The sequence below is a fragment of the Acanthisitta chloris genome, unplaced genomic scaffold (genome assembly GCF_000695815.1).
Source record: "Acanthisitta chloris isolate BGI_N310 unplaced genomic scaffold, ASM69581v1 scaffold79, whole genome shotgun sequence".
NCBI classification, from domain to species: domain Eukaryota; kingdom Metazoa; phylum Chordata; class Aves; order Passeriformes; family Acanthisittidae; genus Acanthisitta; species Acanthisitta chloris.
In genome coordinates this window covers 98,444-121,119 of record NW_008691780.1, presented here as the reverse complement: position 1 = coordinate 121,119, position 22,676 = coordinate 98,444, and the positions used below count along the sequence as shown (strand labels likewise).

At 38.6% G+C, this 22,676-nt stretch overlaps 1 protein-coding gene across 1 annotated transcript in view; it reads right to left on the bottom strand.

Annotated features, from left to right (window-relative positions):
* Positions 1 to 22,676, bottom strand: part of PPP2R2C (protein phosphatase 2, regulatory subunit B, gamma) — a 132,275-nt gene that overhangs the window by 11,380 nt on the left and 98,219 nt on the right. Inside the window, exons 6-8 of the mRNA XM_009082343.1 lie at positions 18,794 to 18,958; positions 5,222 to 5,391; positions 487 to 578 (exon numbers count right to left, since the gene is read on the bottom strand). Of these exons, the coding sequence (XP_009080591.1) occupies positions 487 to 578; positions 5,222 to 5,391; positions 18,794 to 18,958 (427 nt within the window). The remainder of the gene's footprint in view (positions 1 to 486; positions 579 to 5,221; positions 5,392 to 18,793; positions 18,959 to 22,676) is intronic.

The window sequence follows — 22,676 nt, the reverse complement described above, 5'->3', positions numbered from 1 at the left end:
GAGACTGCTCTGATGGAGGGAGGTATCAGAAGTGTCATTTGGCAGCAGTTTGCAGAGAATCAGTGGGTGCCTGTGACTGTCTTTCCTCACTCTGTTTCCAGTAAATGAAGTGAATTTCTGAGGCAGCTCATGTGCAAATACAGAATCACACAAGTTTCCGTAGTGTGTTGGTGGGACTGTGCAAGTTGTCAGCATTCTTTTTAACTTTTGCAGCCTACTTATGATTTTGGTGAAAACGGACATAATTTGAAGGGTTTTTTTTCCCCTAAGGCATGAGCCAAGATCAGTAAGGCATACATCATGCCTGAGGAGGTCAGAGACACAACTGCACAAATATCCAAACATCTTTCATCAACCTGAACACTGGTGTGTGATTCTGCACATTGATGTGGAAAATAACCCCATGCAACTACTTTCAGTTTGTTCCCCATCATATGGGAGCTCTTTTGCTAAACAAAGACAGTGATGGACATAAGGATGGATTACCTGTCTGATCCATTCCATGCACATTCAAACTTGTCAAAGATGCAGTCATTTTCATAGAGGGAGCATAACTTGCTTCTAAGGTAATCATGGACCTGTTTCAAAGAAAGTAATTGTTAATCTTGAAATAAAAGAAAATACAAAACTCCACAACCAGCCCCCCACTCTCTGCTTTATCTCCCACATTCACTTTTGAAATATGCTGCACAGATTGGTAGCTCTGCAGAAGATACTGTGTTTAAACTCTGGAGAAGCTATCTGTACTTTTCCACAGCCCAATTAACCAGGTGCTGCAGAATTACTGCTGCAGGAAGGCACAAAGCATGCTTCCCTCAGCAGGTTGCAGACCACCCCTCTTCAACATATTTGTTTCCTGCTTGGGTGATTTTCTCAGTGCTAGCCTAATTCCCAGAGACATTTCACCAGCTGATACCCTAGATGTGCTAATTAATGTGCAAGAAATCTAATTTAAATAGTAACAAAAATGTCATATTCCAAGATAAGAGGACTCTCACTTGTGGCAGAAAGAACTTGGCTCTATTAAAAGAATCTGTGGGGCATGGTATAACATATATTTGTGCAACGTTTTTCAGAATCCAAATACAGTACAAGGTTGTAGTTGCACAGGCTGAAAATCAGAACACTTAGCCCAAGGATATCTCCTATTTGGCTGAGACTTAAAAACAACATTGTAAATTCTCACTTACTTACTTGAAAAGTGGGACAAACCTGCAGAAGACCTCTCTCCTCTGGGCCACACATCTCTGCTGAGCAAGGGTTATCATAGAGAGATCTCATGCAAACTGTTTCAATCCTTTGCTGAATTTGATTAGTTTGGGATGATTGGTATCATTCCACAAGGAAATAATAAATCCCTGCCTAGACAAATTTATTAATGCACTTCCACTCCTGAACTTTTTGCGTAGCTGTTGTAGAACCCTAAATCAAAGATGCTCTTGGAGAACACACCAACCCAATCGCCTAGGGGCATAATTTAGCTCTGGCATACTGAGTTTACTGGTTCTTGCAAGTCCAGTGAAACTGTTCCTGCTCATGGATGCTCAGCATCCTCCTCTGGCCTGAGGGCACAAATATTTCTTCTAGTAAAATAACTTCCATCAAGACTAGATGAGGGACAATGACTTTTCACCTATTTCTTCTTTAAACTAACCCATTTTAAATAGCCAAATCGCACAGTATCCTATGAATATTTGGAATGTAAGGTTATTAAGGATTATAACATTAGTTATCAATCAATTTTTATTAATAGGTGAATGAACACTGAACTGTACAGAAGAGATAAAATTTTATAGAGCAAATAATCAGCAAATAGATTGATGCAGATAGACTATTTCACAATTAAATGCATTTACCATTGTGATGAGCAATAGGTCAGAACACTTTTAGTACCAATGCAGTTTCCTGCACTCTCTGGAATTAAATCCTTTCATTTTTTTCTTTATTTAAAGCCTTTTTATGTTAGGAATGTCATTTGTTACATAACTGGACTTCTTTCCCTTAACATCTTTGTGAGTTCCCAACACTTGGAAGAAATAGAAAGGTTGGGTAAGGCACAAGGAAGTACATCATGTTTGCCTCGTTGACTGTCATTTCTAGATCTTCCTCTTGTTACCATTTCCAGCAGCCATCTGTCCTGACCACTGTCATGTACACACCCTTTGAGAAGTGTGTCCAACTCCACAGCTTGGAGCTGTGCCTTCCTATCAGCTCTGTCAAGAAGCATTTTGCAATTTCTCTCTCAGATGTCTTACTGATCTCTCCAAGGCCTCAGCTCCTTTTCCTTGAGTGCCTGTCAAGTCAAGACTGTCACCTTGCTCTTCATGTGGACCTCTTGATTACCACATTGAACACATTCAGATCCTCAGAGTGACTATGAAAAACTAACTGAAAGAAACACTTAATTTTCACCCTGTTTGCATGTTCATCTAACACTCCCAACTGAGGGTAAGATCAGATTTGCCTTGTTTGTTGCATACTGTTCTTACCATATATGAATAGTGCTTGAATCCAAACCAAATTCACTCCCAATTACCAAAGGCATTCACCTTTTCTTCACTGCAATATTTTAGGCCAGACCCTCATGAAATTACCTAGCAGTTCCATGTTCCAGACTAACACAGCAACACACCTACACACAGAGCTATTTTACTGGGACTGAACAGACACCATCAGGAACTGCACTGGTAAATGACATAGTAGTCCAAATCCATATGGTACAGACCCTGCCAAAAGTGGATCAAGCTATGGATGTGTTCACCTTGCTGCTGCTAAGGTTCTGCTGGGGTAATTCACCTGGCAGCATCAGAAGAATAACCTGTGAGGCAGAGCTGCCTTGCAGCACTCAAGCACTGGTCATTGCACTGCATTGCTCTTTTAGTGCTGCCCAGTGACCATACATTGCCCTTTTTGCTTTTGTGTGAAGCATAAACAGAAGAAAATCATGATGAAACACTGTCAGCAAATAATGTCTTCATCAGGGCTGCAACAGCTACCCTGTGCAATAGCAATATTTGAGCCACAGCACTGATATGAAAAAGAACCTGCATGAGGAATTTGGTTTTGCTTGTTGTTGGGGTTTTTTAGCACTAAAATTGTACCCTGATAATGAAGCATTACAATTTTAGACTTTGTTCTTTCTTGCAACTCTGTGTGAAATCTCCTGTTGTGATCCTCTTCATGAGTCTCACAGCTAGGCAATATCTAAGTGGCTACCATGCAGTGGATTAAATGAGAAAGTCAATCTTTTAATGAACACCTTTTAATATTTTAATGATACATATGTCATCATAATTATGTGGATACATTACTGAAAATGTTAGGCTTATCTGTTGTTTTCAGGCGATCAACCACAAAAAACCTTTAGAGAGATTTCTAATAGATAAGATTTAGGTATGTGAGACAGAGATACCTCTAAAACAAATTATTTGGGCGTAATTTAAACCACTTTTTCTTAGAACAGAATTCTCTACTCTCTGCAGTTGAAAACCTGAAAGTTTGCTCAGAGCTGTTGGACCACATGAATCCTATGGAGTCCTGTACTGTTGGCTTCCTAAGGCCCCATGAATTCCAGATTCTCCTTTAGTCCACTGCAATGCTCCAAAACACATCTGTATATTCTTTACAAGGCACTGGTTAAATATTTGAAAATGAAAGGCAATCCATAGGTTAAAGTAAGGCAGTAAGCCTGCAGTAAGCAGGGGTTTTGTTTTTGTGGATCTTGTCTTTTTTTTCTATAAGCAACTGCAACTATCAATACTGAAAATTTGCATTATACTAATTTTTTCCATCTCAGCATGAAGAAATATAACTTTTTAATTGACCCCACTGCTTGGTGTCAGACTGATTTAAAGGTGGCCAGCTTGTTTCACAGCTACCTACATGATGAAATAAAAGCAAGTGTCAAAGTCAAGACAAACAGGTTGACTTGACCAGCTATTCCTCTCCAGGGACAAGGCTGCCTACTAAATTAGCATCAGTATAAAATAATCTATTACCTAAGTTCCCAAAATCTGAGATACAATTCTGTTATATAAAGCACAGTCTCGCCCTTCCCCTCCCACTCCATTTTCACAGCATATCAACATTTCTAACACATTTAGCATTACAAGTGCTGCCATTTTAAGAGCAAAAACAATTCCACAGTCTTAAAGGAACAGAGGCTCAGACTTTCCAATACTAACAGGAGCCACACTGAAGATTATCCACTGAAATGTAACGGGTGCATTGGAACACACTAGGGCCCACTCTGTCTACTAAATATTAGCTAACACATACTGGAAAATGTTGGTTGTTTTGACAAGACACATTACCAAACTCTCATCACGTGTTATTTTAAAACCAATCTTAATTATAGTTACTGTGAACTACTGTACCCCACCTGCCATTATAGAGACACAGAAAACAAGGGACTAATCCAGCACTGTCACAGAATTGTCTCTCAGCAAGCAGCACGAGCCAGATGAATGACATTTTTCCTACTTGGCATACTCTTCTGTAGGTAGCTTAACAGTTTTTCCTTATTGCATTTTCATAACAAGCACTTTCTGTCACAGATATATTTTCCTCCTTCAAACCAGATTCAAAAAATATAAGCTCAGCCCTCTACTGCCAAACATAACAGATGTCAGAGTACAAACTTAGTGCTGGCTGGAGCCACTGGCATTTTGTCTGGATAATATCACAATGAATTCAGGCAACCAGATGCGTCTGTCTGGCATTTGTGAACTGCTGTGTCAGTGGTGATGCCAAGATTTAACACTGATCAATTCTAGAACTAGGCACAAGGGAGAAACACATAGAGGAAGTTTTAAAAAGCAGTTCTGAAATGACAAAGGTGTAAACTCTCAGCTGTCCCAGCAGGAGCAGAGTCCTAAGCAACACATCAAATCTTTTCCTCAATTACTTTTAAATGTTAATAGTGAAATATATCATTTGAAAACAGATGCCAAAGTGAAGAGATGATTTCCCTTGTTAGAAGAATAGTTTTTCAAGAGCCCAATCCACAGTGTTACCTTAACTCCCCAGGCTTTACACTTCCTTGTTAATGCTGAAATTGCTCTACCAGGATTCCACTGTGAGGATTTTAACCACCCTGAGTAGCAGTTCTCGTAGCTTGCTGCTTCTTAGATCAAGCAATGAGAAGTTTAGGAAAGCATTCAGCTTTTGAATGGTGAGATGCTTTTATATTGTTGCATTTTAAGGTGTAGGAGATTCCTACCTGGTATGTTTCTACAGGCTTTGTTTCCATGTTCAGATCCCAAACCTTGACAGTAAGGTAATCTCTTGTTAACATGTATCTACCGCTGTGACTGAATTTGACATCTGACACTGAAGAGATAATTTCTGAAAAAAATGATCTATTACTGGGGTCTTCGGGTTCTTCATAAACTGTTCAAAGAAAAAGAAGCAAGAGGCAGATTAGAATTATACAACAAAACCCTCTGTTACACAATCTGGTCTGCATTTCTTGTGAAACATGTAATTCAACATACCAAGGAACACAATATAGAAATAGTTATATACCCAGCACTTAATTCATTCTTTTCACTTTATACAAAAATAAAAACTGTAAGCTTTAAATACCACAATGTTATAGCTACGGACTTGCAGCATTTGGGAAATGATGTAAATACACCAGTTAGTTGACCACAGAGACCTATAGCAAAGCAGTTCATCAATGTTCATCCTTTCCAGGGTCTGCACATCCTGTTGCCTGATATAACCAAGATTCAGGTGTCCCTGTACATGAGAGCTGTACATGTGGGCTCACAACAGTCTTTGCATCCCTGGGAAGGGTGGTTACTCAAAGCCTGCACTGGTTGCCAGAACCAGCTGGCCTAGCTGCAGGCTACTCATCGGTCATGTCTGAAGGCATCTGAGACTAAACACGAGAATTTTAAAAAGCAATTGCAAATTCCAATTACCTCTTCCTGAGAGGTGAGCAGAAAACAGACAGTGATTTACCATGTGGATACAAGAACTGCTTAGTGGATATGCAATTGCTGACAGTTCTGGAAAGCACTAAACTCACTGTATGTTGTCATGAGCTGTTCTGTGCGATCCGACAAGGCAGGGGATCATGAAACATTGCTTAGAGTACCTCCATAAATGAAAATCCAGCTCCTGTAGCTAGGAGACTGGTTATCCCTGTTCAACTGTGCATAATAACAATACCAGATGACTCTAGCCCTACCAAGTGCCTAGAACAACTCTGTTGTCTCTCTGCAGGTATGCGTGGCCTTGTGATCCAAACAACCTCCTATGGTAAACTTCAGTTGAGAGTCAGACTTTCTGGGTCTTTTTGTTCTCAGTAAAATCAGTAGGGTTTTGGGACATATGCCTAGAATATTTGAAAATCAGCAATTCAGTGAATGTCATTTTCAAGTTTCAAAAACAGGTGAAGAATAGCCATGTGAATGCCATGAAAACATGCTGAAAGTAGAACAGCTCTTTACTGTCAGTCAAAACAAAGTTTTTTTGCACAGTCCACTGGAACATTTCTCTCTCAATTAATTTATCTATGACTATGATTCAGACTTTTGGAAGCAACAAGGTTAGTTTCCATCAGGTGAAATAATGTTCTGCTGAAAGTAGAGGGTGAGTACGTGGGTGAATCATGTGGGGTAATGCAAAAAATTACTGGCAATTTTCTTTGGGGGCAGGCAGTGGAACACAGCCAGGCGTGCACATGAGAATGAGGTCTATATTTGAACATGCACCACACATCTAAATGGCAATGAACTACCTGAAAAAGGGGGAAAATAACTTTTCAGACAAATTGTAAATGAACAACTTTAAATATCTCTTTAAAAATTTGCCTAGACATTCTGCAAAGCAGGTATTTTGTAATTATCCTGTCAGATTTTCAATAGAAGTCTGATGAGCACAAAGCAATTATCATTTCTCATACCTCTTCCCTTTAATCTGTCCAAACTATGTACTTGGCTGGCAGGAATTTCATCCTCTTAATTATGATGTGAAGCTGCTATTAAAACTAGGAAAGAAAAAACCAAAACCCACACTAACTGAACTACACCTTTATTTATAGCTTAGATATATTTTCTTGGCTCTATGCAGCTCATCCAACTCCCAGTGATTAGAAGAGGGCTAATATTTGTACCTGGATACTCTGTATTTTGTTAATTAATGAGATTAAACCATTTCGTCCTTTATCTGCCCTGTTTATTGCTTTTCTATCCTTACCATATTAGGTATTAGAAAGACTTAGATTAATTAACTGTGGAAACTAACAGAAGCATGAAAGCCTTGTATCATTACAGTAAGAAAGATAGCAGTAGAAATTTTAGTAGCAGCAGTTCTTTACAGATAGTTCCTGTAGTCAGCATAACCAGTGCAGGAAAATCATTACAGGGAATTAAGGAGCAGCTCCCAGTGGAAAGGAGAGGGAGGTTGGCAACTACCACCAGCACCTGCCTGAGCAACCAGAACAAGGCATTACCCTCAGGAAAAGAAGGTGAGATGGTGTTCTTGGGACTTGGCTATTTCTGGTTTAGCATCAATATAAGGTTATTCACACTGAAAAAAAAAAAGTATAGTCTTCATTCAGTCTGACTAATCTGAGTTGAGTAATTGGAGACAGAACAGCAGTGACAACCACGTGACTTGGACTTTGGGTAAGGAAAGCAATTAAATTTAATTCAACCCTGGCCTCTCCAAGCTGATAGTAAAAAAACCCATGGCTGTAGCCCATTGTTTGCAAAACCAGGTTCTGTCAACCTGCACTGGCAATCCATGTTCTGTTCACTGCATTTCAGACATACATTTTGGAGGCCACTCATACCAGGAAGCAATCAGTACCCAAAACATGACACTTCAAACTTAGATTACTTTTCTGTATCTAAACAAATCTTGTTAGACCAGGACTTGGAATCTGAACTTTACTGAGCTATTACAGATTCAATTATACTCTCTGATTAACTTCTTCATTAATTTCTTAATAACTAACATTTGTACTAAAAAAAAAGGTGTTTAACTTCTGTTGTTCTTGATAAACTTCATAGTGCTAATTATGTAAAAGAAAGCTACCTGTCTAGCTACCTAATAAACACAGGAATCACAAATAGTGTGGTGTCCTGAGCTTTCACATGACACTTGCCCAGACTAAAATAGGACCTTGATGACAGGACTGTAGAATAGAGAAGTATCATGGGATTGCAGAGGGAAGCAGAGCACATCTCTGAGTACATCCAGTGTTGAAAGAGGAGCCTCCAAGGAAGACACCATTCCTGCCACTTACCCCACTAGCACATACATGGGTAAACTGGGAAGTCTGCTTAGGGAAATAAAAATGCTCAACTCCTTTCTGCATGGCTTCCTGCTCACAGGTTAAACCACAGTAGCTTTTCACAAAAGTGCAGACTTTGGAGGGAATGCTAGGTTGATTGGAGGATACTTGCCAGAGCACTGTTTTCCTAAATCCTGAAGAAAATCTGCAGGATAAAAATATGCTGTTTCTTTCCCAAAAGGAACTGCCATCTGCTGAAAAGCAAACCCTCATCCCTTGCAAAAAAATATTCGTTTCCTTGTGTGTTCCTTGAATTTCTCTGATTTAATGCAGACATGGTGATTTTCCTTAGAACCAGTGGATAGAAAAGACATCTCTAGTCTGTGCATTTATCATGCAGATACAGATGCAGAAGTCTAAAGCTTTAAAAAAAAAAAAGCCAGGAACAGCAAGAGTGGGTGGGAAGGTCCATCTCACTCAGCTTCCCTTCCAGGCACTGGCCAAAAGAAAGAAGATGCCTTAGGCAGTAGCTATGAGTGTGGTGCACACACTAACTAACACCCTTGTGTCTCTCATCAAGATGCACTCTGGGAGTCACAGGTGCTGCCCCTGCAACTTCCCATTTATTGCAATATGCACCCAATTCCACACACTTGGAAGTGATACATTTTGGACGAGATACAATATCCAATAAAGAAAATCAAAAACCAACTCAAAGTAATTTTCAAGTTTGATTCTAACAAGAAGCTGAGCAAAGCTTTAATCACTGCGAGGTGTAAATTCTGGCATATGTGAACTTTAAAAGATATTAAAAATGATGCTAAAAATGTCTCATAGGGCGGGTGCAGTATCACAATCTGATATAGCATAAAAAATCCTGTATTCCTCCCAAAATCATCACAAGAAGAAGCATACACAGTTTTCTACATTATACTATAGGACCTTGGGTAATGCCTTAGATGAATTTTGAACATTCCTTCTCCTTCTACTCTTACCTTCACTCTTTGGCCTGGATGAAGCAAAAATCCAAGCACTCACAGCACTGTCACAAGGCAGTTCCAAAACACAAATAATGTTTTTAAAAACACAAAGGTTAATCTATTTAAAGGGAAAACAGTAACAGTATGTGAGATAATATGGGGCAGGGGTTAGAAAAACTCTCTCTCTAATGCAATGGAAGTTTATCTGGAGTTGCCTGTTATTTTTTACCTGAACTTCTAAGTATATAATGGATTGTGGGATAAAAGACATGTCAGTTGTATTCAGTTTCACAACTCTCTCACTGATTTTAAAAGAGAGAGTCTAAGCCTTGGCAAAATTCTGTTATCATGGCCTGAGCACCTGATGATTGCATTTACTGTGAATTATCAGGAAACAAAACTAAGAGAAATACAGAACTAGCAAGGGAGAAGACAATGATAATGCTCTGTACTCCTTAAGGCATAAAGATATGAACCTTGGAAATTTCTGTGACTGATGGCTAAAAGCAGAACTACAGATAAAACCAACTTTTGCTATTATAAAACTGAGTATGCTCTAAAAGAAAAGCAAAAATGACTGCACAACATGTGATTATCTGGGGGAAGCAAAACCAAAACCAGTGAAAACTTGATGAATACTTATCAGCTCCATAGATTTGGTAAGAAGTTGTTACTTAGATTTAAATCCTTGAAAATCCTGAACAATGAAATAAATCTCTCTCTCTCCCTCCAAGACAGCTAATGGATTCAGAAAATCATCCCAAAAAGCCCTGGTCAAGGGTTACAGCTACAAATGGATGAAGGAAGCTTTGGCAAAAGTGGAAAAAGAGGCCGTGGGGTTAATGAGGAGGGAGAGGACCATAAAGGCCAAGGTCAACAAAGATGCTGGAACAAGAGAGGAAGAATTATTTTCATTTTTGTGATAAAAGCAAGCAGTCTGCAGCTGGGCTGAATTAAGAACTTATTACCTATAACCTCTGGCTAACCCAGGTACAGAAACAGCAGGTGCATTTCAGCCAGGCCTGGAAACACCAGTGGTGCATCAGGTAATCCCCCAATGGGCTTTATGTTTCATAAACACAGAAAATAGGTGCAGTCCCAGGCCAAACAATTTAAACCACGTCCCTATTTAATTCCAGATCCCAAATGAAAATGGCTGAAATTCCTGATAAAAATGAACTGGAAAACAGTACTTTGAAATTTATGAATTTCAACCAACTGGAACAGACTAGCCACAGTAACTTGCAAAAGGAACAAGAACCAATATGCTCACCTGACAGCTGATAAATAAAAATCTTTAACTATTCTTTTTTTTTCTGAAATACATGGTTATATAAATTAAATATTTCATAGAAAACATGATCCTAAGCTAAGAGTCTTACAAATTATTTAACTATAATATTTTTAGACAGCAAACTAGGACCACTCCCCAGGACAGCTGTGGTTTGATCCACCACATATATATCATCAAGTTGAGTATAAAAAAACTGAATGTACATAAAAATATTAATCACTTTAATATTTTTTAAAAATCCATGAAACTTGTTGCTGTGCTTCAGCACAGATGACATTTTTTTTGGTGCCATTTAATTCAAGATATGCTCACATCTGCATGTAGTTTTGGGCTTATCTCCAATGTGGTAGAGCTCTCAAGATGACACAAAAAAGAGTAATAAGAATGACCACAAGTACCAAATTACCTCCATGCAGGGAATGACTAAATAGACTTGATCTCTCAGCCCAGGAAAGACTGAGGGGTCTGTAATTAAGAGTGGCATGGAAAGGATGAATAGGAAATGACAGTTCACTTTGTTTACTGTCTGTTCCAATCAACAAGTAGAGGTCACTAAGTTAAACTAGGAAAGAGAAGTAGAGAGCAGATGGTTCTTCATACTATGCCTCATTAAGCTGCTACAGATTTTGCTGAAAGATATTGTGAAAAGTAAAAAATAAACACAGGTTCAAAGGTAACTGCACAAACTGAAGGGAAAAAACCCAATCCAGAACATCCACTTCAGTATTGTTAAATGCAGTAAGTTCATTCTCACTAAAGACCCCGAACCTCAAGGTTCCAACTGCAAATCATAGAGACTAAAGATTATACACTTGCTCTGCTCTTATATTTTCTGTTGATGTTGTTACTGCCTACTACCAGAGCCAGAACACTGGGCTGGAAGGAGCTCTGCTCTGCCCAGGTGTAATCATGATTATGCACTGTTTGAAATCAGGTTGGGAATTCCATACAAAAATATTCCTGAGTTCATTCTAAGTGAACCAAGCACAATTGCAAGCTCCCTTTGAAATACAGCTTCACTGCTCATGATAACAATTTGGTTTACCATTATTATTTCCTCTCTCTTTCACTATCTCTGAATGTTTTATTGTTTTGCATAAAGCCAATCCACTCACACATTCATCTCCTTTGGAAATTCTCTTTCAGTAACAGGATGCTCTGCTAATGTGACAATCTTCCCTTCTTGGTCTACACAGATTAATATGGTCATGCATGGGTGGGAATTTTTGAATCCACTTTCATAAGCAATCTGAAATACAATTATTACATAAGACATATTTATTTAACATTTTATACTACCATAGCGTCACGACCTTTTTATATTTCGATTTTCTATTTGCTTTTATATAATTCAGCGGGCACCTCTTTGTGCCCTGACCACTTACACATCATTTTCCTCCTTTTACTCAAGGCAAACTTCTGAAGCTATTTCCACAGCACAAGACTGAAATTCCCCCTACCATAAAGCATTCCTTTATCCAATGACCCAATATTAAAACTAGGCTTCTCATCAATACCTCCAGAGAGCATGGCTTTTAAAAGTGGAGCCTCAAATCAATATTTAAGAATTTGTTTTACCATCTGCAGTGAGTTGCTGCAGCTTGTCACAAACCACAAGGGACAGTGCATTAGTGCTGAAAGGCAAAGCCAGATCAATAGCTAAAGATCAGTGGGTGGGAGCTTCACTACAGAGTTGCTTAGATTAATGTGACTTTGCCAGTGAGTTTGTTAATAAAGAGAAACGGTGCTAAAGCGACCAAGGAAGTGAAAAAAGCCACAAAGGCAATCTAAAAGATCAAGCCTCTTTAATCCTGGGTCTCACAAAGACTTAGGTGCGTGTTTCATGCCATGTGTTGTGAGCAATCCCATGGAGTTAATGGCACATAAAACTACAACTCCTCCACAGCCAAATTCATGCCTAAGTCTTTCTGATCTTGATATATAAGATTAGTGGCAAGTGGGTTTTCCCCCCCAGTGAAACAAGATCCTGAAAGTTGGTTTCATGAGACACTGAAATGCAGTATTTGCTGCTATTAAAAAAAATTAAGCAAACAAGACAGGAATTTTAATAGACTGAATAATTAAATCAATCTTACAGCAATTATTTGCTTTATCTGTGTGTGGTTGGGGGAGAGGGGTTAATGAAACACCTCTTCAATCATAAATCATTTACCATTGCTTCAGGCTTTTCTCTTTCCTCTTACTATTTGATAACTAGAGGTATATAAACCAGGGTTTTTTCCTTCCTCTGATTTAATTTTGCTAGATCTTGCACAACTGGAGGAAATACTACATAGACATAATTGCATTTCTGTAGAAACATTTTCGAATTTTCATTAGCCATGTTCCAAATGTCTTTATTATACATTCATCCAGAGTGAGCAGAATGGAAGCTCTGGAGTCCATGCTAAAGGCAATCTGTTACCAAATTTCACTGGGATTCCTGCACAAGGAAGGATCTGTTCCAGGATCTAGTTCAGTGTGCATGAAATTGCAGTAACAGATCTTTAGTGACAGTCATAATTACAAAATTATCAGGATATGGGCACATTTTTTCATTGAGATATAAAATCAGCAATGAATATATGTCTTTGTAGTGCATGCTTTAAAATAGATCCAGAATTAGGATAAGGAGAACAAGCCTTCATTAAACCACAGGGTCAGATAATTTTGGAAGCTCAGATAAGTTTGAGTCCTATCACATGAAACCTTGCACAATTTGCCTGAAGTGGACATCACTTTGACAGTGGCTTCTCAGTGAACAAAGGGAGAATGGTGACTGTCTCTCTCTCAGATAATAACCTGACATGAGATCAGAGGCAGAAATAAAAAGCATATTTTAGATGTAAAGCTCACATAGAAGAAAAACAAGTTGTCTCTTTTTTCAGACAGACAATAAGCATCATTCATTGGAAAAGGTCAATATTAATTAGCAAATCCAGCAGGGATAGTCTGTCACAGGCTTTTTTGTGCATCTGGTAGTTGTCTGTTGCAAATGAAAGATAATCCATATTTAGTCAGCAGTCTGAAAGCTGTCTTGTCTCTGAAATTCCAACCTGCTTTAAACAACTGGTAAATGTAATTCATTTTATTTTAAAAATTCAACATGCTCAAATAGATTATCCTTGATTTCTGTCTTGGCTGCTTCCACAGTTCTTGAAAATAAAGGTAATCTCAAAAAAAGCTCAGCAGATAACCCAATTGAGTTACATGCCAGACTGACAGGACAGTGGCATTTATCCTTGGGGAAGGGCTGGCATTTCTTTCATGCCTGAATTTCAAATAAAAATGTGGAAAAGGACTCTCCATGAAAAATAAAGCACCACCACCATCTTTGGGCAGCATCTCTGAGTCACAGATCAAACCTAAATTCACTCTGCATTTCTCTGAAGACCATTTTATATGTTGAAAATACTGATTATCCAAGCCATGGAAGTGGGAAGGTACCAGCTGAGATGCTTTGTTCCTTTCAAGGAGAGGACAGAGATGGCTGCTAGGATTGCCTGTCACCTATAAATACTCCTTCAGTCAAAGGGAGGGAGGCTCTAAATGGCTCCTGTTACAGACCCAGATGTCAGGAGCTTGTGAAGTCTGTGTGGAGGACAGAAAACATGAACTAACGGTGACAATGGCCAACTGTGCTATAAAACTCCAAAGTTTGTGTTTTAAACATCACCACAGCACACAGAGGAATAAACCTGAAACTGCAGCTGCTCTTTCCTTGAAGTATTTTGCTGTAAATTTTGCACATGGGTAATGGATAATTAGAAATAGGGGTTTAGTCTACAAATACATATTAAAAAATGAATACTAAACAACCCTTAAAGCAACACACAGCATTTAAATAGATTACAACTTCTGAAGTCTGCAATGACTTTCAGATATTAAGGAATGGAATATCAATACGAGTTATACTCTTGAGTGACTTAAATTTCCATGCTGCATAACTACATAGCTTCTATTTACCACTTAATAATTGCTTTAATAATTCTGCTGAACTACTGAAAAAGTTCATATTTTTCTGACTTCACATGCTCAAGCTCAGTTTTCTTCAGCTGACTGCTTTATTATTTCATTTGTTGGAACAGCCATATATACCCATCTAGCTGTTTGGAAGGATGATATTAACTCAGTGCACATTTATAAGGAGCTCTGAACATAATATTAGTAAGAAAAAAATCAAAACCAAATTAGGAACTATTTGTTAATTTAACAGTTGCATGTTATACTGTATTAAGTACATTTTTGGTCAGAATGCTCTTACAGCAAGAGTATCCCTATTCTTGTCTTTCTTGTCACCTGCATCCTCTGCATAAGAATTTATGGAATCTGAGGTGGGGGGTAATTCTTTTATTTCTTCAATGTTCCTAGCTGACTGCTCGAACCATGATACTTTTGCTTCTGTCACAGATTTCCATATACTGCCTTTTTTCTATACCACCTCAAAGGTGATCTTTGGATGTTTTGCCAAGTACACTATTTAGGTGAAAGCTTCCATATTAATTAAATTTGTTTCCTGTTTCTCACTGCTTGAGTCTGACTTTCATCTCTGCTTTAAATCTTTACCTATGGGCTGGTTTGGGCTAAAGTAGACTTAACTTCACCGTGGCTAGTATGGGACTATGATTAGGATTTGTGCAGAACACAGAGCTAATAAAATACAAATGTGTTTGTCTGCCTGAGCAGAGCTCACACAGAGCCAAGGTCTTTGCTGCTTTCCATACTGCCATTCTGGCAAGGAAGTTGGGGATGCATGGGAGACTGGGAGGAGACACAGCTGGGACAGGTGACCCAAACTGACCAAAGGGATATTCCATACCATATGACATCATGCTCAGTATATAAGGTGGGAGAAAGAAGGAGGAAGGGGGGACATCTGGAGTGATGGTGTTTGTCTTCCCAAGAAACTGTTATGCATGATGGGGCCCTGCTCTCCTGGAGATGCTGAACATCTCCTGCCCATGGGAAGCAGTGAATTAATCCCTTATTTTGCTTTGCTTGTGTGTGCAGCTTTTGCTTTCTCTATTAAACTGTCTTTATATCAGCCAATGAGTTTTTCTAGCTTTTACCCTTCTGATTCCCCCATTGGTGGGGGAGTGTGTGAGAGGCTGTGTGGTTCTTGGTTGCTGTCTGAGGTTAAATCACAATACCTATAACACTGTGGACTGCAAGAACACCTTCCTTCTTCCCACCCCTCTAATACTCTAAATAAGCAGGGACATTCACCTCTTTTGCCATGTCCTCTCCAGAGCATTTTTGATGACATCTTTTCCCACCACTTGCAAAGTCTGATAATAACACAGAACAGCATTATGTATATACCTCCCCTATGGTTACAGATTCCTGATATACATTTGTAATGGCCACATAAGATTTCCTTTAGATTGCTCACTCAGCATTGTACGATCTATTACAGAAGTGTTATAAGAAGCAGTTTCAGGTAGTCTATTAAAAACACAACACATTTTTTCACAGCTTATCAGTATCTCAATGACCATTTAAAATTCAGCTACTGACCTGATATTCTTTCAAAGCCTTATGAATAGATTTGGTGATCTGACACAATTTTTCTAAGGGACAGAAATCCCCATTACACTTCATTATATAAACTGGCAGCTTGCTAACAAATCTCAGCATAGGCATCAAGGATGAGATGGAAGAAGTCTTGCCTCATCCATGTCAAAGCCATGAGGATTTATAAGGGAAATTATGTAGCATTGCTGTCACTAATGCCAAAAAAAGAAAGATTTTTGCCACTGAGTTTAGCAAAACAGAACTCTTCTAGATAGTATAATTTATTAACACCCCATGTCAGTTGACTTACACTACAGATATTAGTATGTAATTTATTTTTACAGTATGGCACAGTAATAATTCATGGCACTCTCTGGACTTGTATAAATTGAAGGGCCCTTCCCACAGGAGCTGCAATGGACTACCACAGCTATGGAGATTTGTATAAAAAAGAGAAAAAGGAGTAAACCCAAAAGTTCACAACATGCTCAGCATCCAGGTGTTTGATAAGTTTTACATTGGATCTTTTATCCCCCAAAAATATGTACAACCATTACAATCTCAGAACAGCATCTGAAACGCAGCACATAGCGATACTAGACTGACATGAGAAAGTAGGGATGCATGGCAGAACATGAGGGTTTACAGTGACTCCAGTTGTAGTGTTTTGGTTGAGAAGTGAAGTCAATTATGGGGAAAGACTGAAAGACAAACTGAGCTAGGAAAGCAGAGTACTGATCATGCATATGCAGCATGTGCAAATTTAGCAACAGTAAAGAGAAGTTAGATGCACAGTGAAGGTACTAGAGAGAGAATTGTGCAAATAAGTTGATTTCATAGACTGATTGGGTTTTATTATATACCCTGTCAGGCACCTATGGGTTTTATATAATTAGTTTTGCTTGTCTCTCAGAGCTATGCTCAAACCACTCCAAGCAGCAGTACATGGGCCTACTCCTTTTAACACTTTGGAAGTTCCACCATTGTTGTATCAATTTTGTATTGTAGACACTCAGCTTCTCAATGAGCTTGACTTGAGTTCAGTGCAACAATGCTACATTAAATGGCTATTTTCTAACTCACAGATCTGGAAAATGGGGTTTAATCAATGACCATTAGACCTTGCACTCCCTTCTGGCATAAAACACATTCTTTCATCCAGGGTTACTCTATTGTGGCTTTAAGTTCTGATTGGCATTTGGCACTGAGTTACAGGGGCATGGAGGCCTTATTAGCCTCCATGAAAGTATTACAGAACAAAACAATTAAGTGGGACAGGATAATTCACAGCAATGTGTCAGACTGTGTCATGCTTGCATTTCACTTCATGGTATTGAATTCCCCCTACAAGTACAAGGAGATATAGCTAACAAAGGTAAAACACTTCCCTGCTTAGGAAATTGTCCTTGAAGGTTATTTTCTACAATTGCAGACCACATCCTAAGAGGTTCTGAGCATGTGCTCTTCTCTTTGTAGTCAAAAGGCGTAGTCACAGGCTCTTTACTACATTTACTTCAGTTTAAAATAAATAGCTTATGTACTAAACCTGTGCAGCACTTATGTCTCATTTATATCTTCATATGCCTTTTCCTCCCCTTCTGCCCCTAATAGTAAGATCTGCCTACATCAAAAAGGTTCACATAGGGACTGAATGACATAAAACTACTTATATGCTCAGGCACTAAGAGAATTTCTCCTGAATTTCCTTCCAGTCTTTCAACATTGCCAAAGAAACTGATGACCCAATTCTGTGAGACAGAGGTATCCTAGAAGCACCAGCCCTGAAGATGCCTAAAGCAGAGCCACCACAGTTCATCCATTAGGTTCTCAGCTCCTCATAGGAACCAGCCACATGACACAGTGCCTTTGGATGCTATCCGTCCCAGAAGACCAGGAATAAACAGGGTGTTCAAAGTGCCCAGGCTTGCCAGGTTACTGGTGGGAAAAACCATACTCTGTCTTCTCTAGACCATAAAAAGCTGACAGTAAGACATAATAACATGCATTTTTCCCTCAACCTTTACTTTGAGAACAAAGACAGCCACACATTTTAAAATTTTGCTTCTTTGTTCTTATGTAGGTTTCAGATATGAACTGTCATGAATTGGTGGTTCATCTCATAATTCCACAGGCTACATAAAATCACTTAGGAGAGATGACACCTTCTATACCAACACAATATCTTTTTTTTTTTCTTCCCCACTCTCCTTGCTCAATTACTTACTTTATTTCCTTTGAGTCTGTTCAGGTGTGTGTGCCAGTTTGGGCTGAAGCAGAGTTAGTGAAAAAATACACATAGGGAATGCTGGAGTAAATTTTTAGGAAGGACACTGACATTTCTTGATCCTGAAAACGGATTCCAAATTTTGAAGGCAGATTGATAATCAAAATTTACTTGCTGCAGCATTCAGAACAGAAGTTGTGTATTCAAAACAATATGCTCCTCTACTTAAATACTTCCCCACTCTCTTTAATTTGTTAGGAATCCTCTCTCTTTTGCCCTTTTGGGCTTTCCCAGAACATTCTGGGTCTTCACTGATCCCTGCAATAAGAACCTTAAGGGCAACCAGTCACAGACACGAGTTATCAAGTTCATAGCTAATACTTGCACAGATAAACTTTCTTCCTTTTGCGGTTTTCTATTCCAGTGTGCCTGCAAATGAGAAACTGATACACTGGGGTATGCACACATCCACATGCTCCCTGGGAATAATAAGAGTTTAATGACATCTGAGGCTCAGTGAAGCAAGGACTTACGCTTGGAATGTTTGTCGCAGAGAGCCGATGCCCTCATGTCGCAGAGTCGCAGGGATCCTTTGCTGCTGCTGTAGACAAAGAGATTGCAGTGATGGGGATGAAACTCAGAGGCTGTAATCACTTCTGTCAGGTCCTCCATATTGGCTGGCTTTATATCTACAATGTCTGAATGGAAGTTTCATTAAGGAAAATGCAGTTGTGTGCAGTAAACCACAACTCTTACTGCCACCCTGAAGGAAGCGTGTCAATGTAACCACATGCAATGCTTTCAGATAGACTCATTTGTTTGGCAGTAGTGCATTTGTAAATCTCCACACCTTCTACCAAACTCAGGGAGCAATGTCAAACTCAAAGTCAGCATGGTTCTACAGCAGATGCCATTAGCAGGTCAACAACTGTCCATGCTGTGCAAAGACATCAAAGAAACCATATTCCAGGGGTACAGAATTCTCACCTTCATTGAAAGTAATAGAGAGCAGGTAGCTATATCTCCTGAATTTGTTATTGCAATCACTGCTCTATCCCAGATATTGCTGATTGATAGGGAACAATGCACAGCTCAGATCTGCTCACTCCAGTAAAGGCTCACTGGCATTCATGAACAGGCAATAAGCTAAAAAAATACATGTATCTTAAGTTAAAGGCCTCAAAAAAATAAATGCACTTTTATTTTTTACAAAGTGGCAAACACAGAAGCATTCATGCAAATAGTTTTGGGTGAATATATACTAATACAATTTCCTTTCAAAAAAAGATTGTGCACAGTATTAGGTTTGGTATTTGACTACTTACAAAAGAAGTATCTGAAATGGTATTCCTAGGTTTTTATGCAAATGATGCTCACTACTGAAATCAATATGAAATTCTGTGACTGAGAATTGTACATCTGAATTATTTAAGTGAACATATCTGGAATAAAAATACATCAAAGATCTAGTTTCTCAAGCACGACCTTAACAGTTGGATCACCAAAGATTATCCACATGAAGCATTGCTCACATGGTGCCTCTCCAACATTTATATCTCCATTTGTACCTACTACCTGCCTTGGTGAGCTGAAAACCCAGGACCTGATTGCCATGTATTGGGAGGAGAAGGGCAGCCTGTGGAAGATTGCTTATAAAGAAAAGAATGAAAGAAAGAGTCCCATGAGGAGGCTGTAAGAAAGCAGTAGATACAGAAACATATAATGAAAGAAGGATCTATATGTAAAGCAGTACATTTAAATAGGATTGTGCATTTTCATATGGCCCTCAGCAATCTGTTGTAGATATGCCATCCAAATGTTAACAAATCCTTCCAACAAGAAGAGTAACATTACCCTATTTTACTGATGAGGCTGTGCGAGAAGCAATAAAGGATTTGCATAAGATCACATGGGAAATGCATGACAGAACAAACCCAGATCTACTGAGTCCCAGTTCAGTGCCCTAAACACAAATCATCTCAGTGCCTGGATTCCCCAAACATAAAATTTGAATCAGCTGACGTTCGAAATTTAAACATCTCAGAGGACAAGATAAATGAGAAAATCTGTTTTATTGATGGCAAGAGAAATCATATAGTGCGGTACTAAGCCTGTTTCTGTTCCCACTGTGCCCACTTCCCAAATGGAAGACCTTTGATTGATTTCTGTGGGAATGGGGTACAGTCTATCACCACCTTCACAGAATCACAGAATCAGTTAGGTTGGAAGAGACCACACTCTATATTTTGATCTTTCCCAAAATTGCAGGTCTGGGACACTACACTGAAATAATACAAAAGATTCAGCAATAATTACCTTGATGACTTTGCATACATCACACTGTTGTGCTATTTTTTTTTTACACCATGTGGTTTAAAAAGGAAAATATCAGCAAACCTATTAATATCTTATGACATTTAATAACAACTGGGAATGGATTAATGTTGCATTTTAACTGCTTTCCTACTTACTTATACTATCACATTTGCATCCATCTCCAAGAATCCGTCATGATTAATATTAGTGCAATGAATGTTAAGACGTAGAAACATTGATTTGCCTCTTTTATAAAGCATCACTAAATACTCTTGAAAATCAACAGTAAAAAATAACCTTTATTCAGTTATTTGTGTTTGGTGAATCTGTCTCAAGAAACATCTTTAAGTAAAAGCAATTGCTTTCAGTGATTGAATTGCTTTCTGGAGTTCAGAGAAATTATAGTAACTCAATAAGAGAATTTCACCTCTCAGCAGAGAGATGAATAATTGCTGAGTGATGAAAAAGATATAAAATATAAATAGAGTATGTGAAACAGTCATGGTAAGTATCATTCTTCTGGATGTTGAAGACGCTATTGATAAATTTCCCTTCGTTGCATAAAATGAATAAACCTATGTTGAATAATGAAATTAAATATTCCATCCTCCTGCCAGAAAAGCAGAATATACTTGAAACAGACTGCATTTCAAGATGTGATCTAAATCTCCACTGAGAAAGAACCTCATTGCCTACTGAGGATCAGAGAGAAAAATGCACCACTGAAAATTCATCATTTCGTTAGATTTCGAAAAATTGAAACAATAAAACAGTATTGAAGTAAACAATCAAGGGAATAGAGAGTTGCAGAAGAGATTCACCCCAAATGCATTTGTAATAATAGATGGAAAAACAGCCTTTGTTTTGACAGCTACAGAACCCAATATATCAAAAGAAGAATCTGTCACGCAAAAGAACATTTTCCTCCTTTCATGATTTTTGCCATCTATTTGAAAACAATCAAGTACAGCTTGACACGTGAAGTGTGGGAACTGTATTTAAACTAGCATGACATGGTAAGGGCAAGCATCTCCCATGAGACATTTCTCATTTCTATTTTTCTATCTTCTCTTTGTGTCTTTTTCTTCCTTTTAAGCACAACATTGTATGGCAGGAAAAAAATAACAAAAAAGTAAAATTGGACCAGACAGTGTGCTTCAGAAACAGACCCTTTGGTGAAGCTGAAAAAGCTTGAAGCAGACAGAATCTGGCAGAAACTGATTAAATAAAAATGCCATTGCTAAAGAGAAAAGTGTTCTATTGGCACAAATCTGTAGAATTGTCTCCTATACGATTGTCTTCTCTTGTAATTGTACCTCATGGATGGATGTCTTGAGTGGGGCATGGTCCCCCTCTCCCAGTTCATTCACCTCTGAAATACCAATCACATCTGACTCCTGTTGTACCACATGGAATGTGGTTCATTTTCAGTGTGGACAAAACACCTAGGACTAAAGCTATCTAAACCAGAAAGAACAGTTCAGTTCACTATTGGCAGTGCAATGGGATATAATTCTCTTGTCCTAAAAAAGTTGGTCTTCCTGTGCCTGAACAGGGTAGGAATTTCCCCTAAGAAAAAGATTTTCATGCTGCTTTGACTCCCACACATGCTTGTCAAAAAACGAGGCATTTTGATCCCTGGTGGATACTTGCACTAAGGGAAGGTTGAACTGGCACCTTACCAGTGATGGACTGGAATGCATCAGCAGTCTTTAAATCCATTAACATTAAAACAAGGAACAGAAAATAACTTCTTGCTCACAGAAAAATAGAACAGGTCTACCCCCTCAACTATTTGCTGCCTTAGATATCAGGTCTCTCCTCAGTTACTTGACTCAGTAAAACAAGATAAAGCTATGAAGAGATCAACAGATTTTCTCTTCACAGCAAAATGGAAATGAAAGGTCTAGAACACTTGGTGACCACAACAGTGAGAGATGATGTTCTTGGGTTAGTGGAGCTACGAGACCCAGAAATTAATTTTGGGAAAGGCAACAAAACTACTCTAAGACAATGTAAGTGTAACTTTGGCTGAGTGTGTAGATGTTGTTTTCCCCTAACTATTCAAGAACGGAGGTTTAACATAGAAGAGCAAGCAGA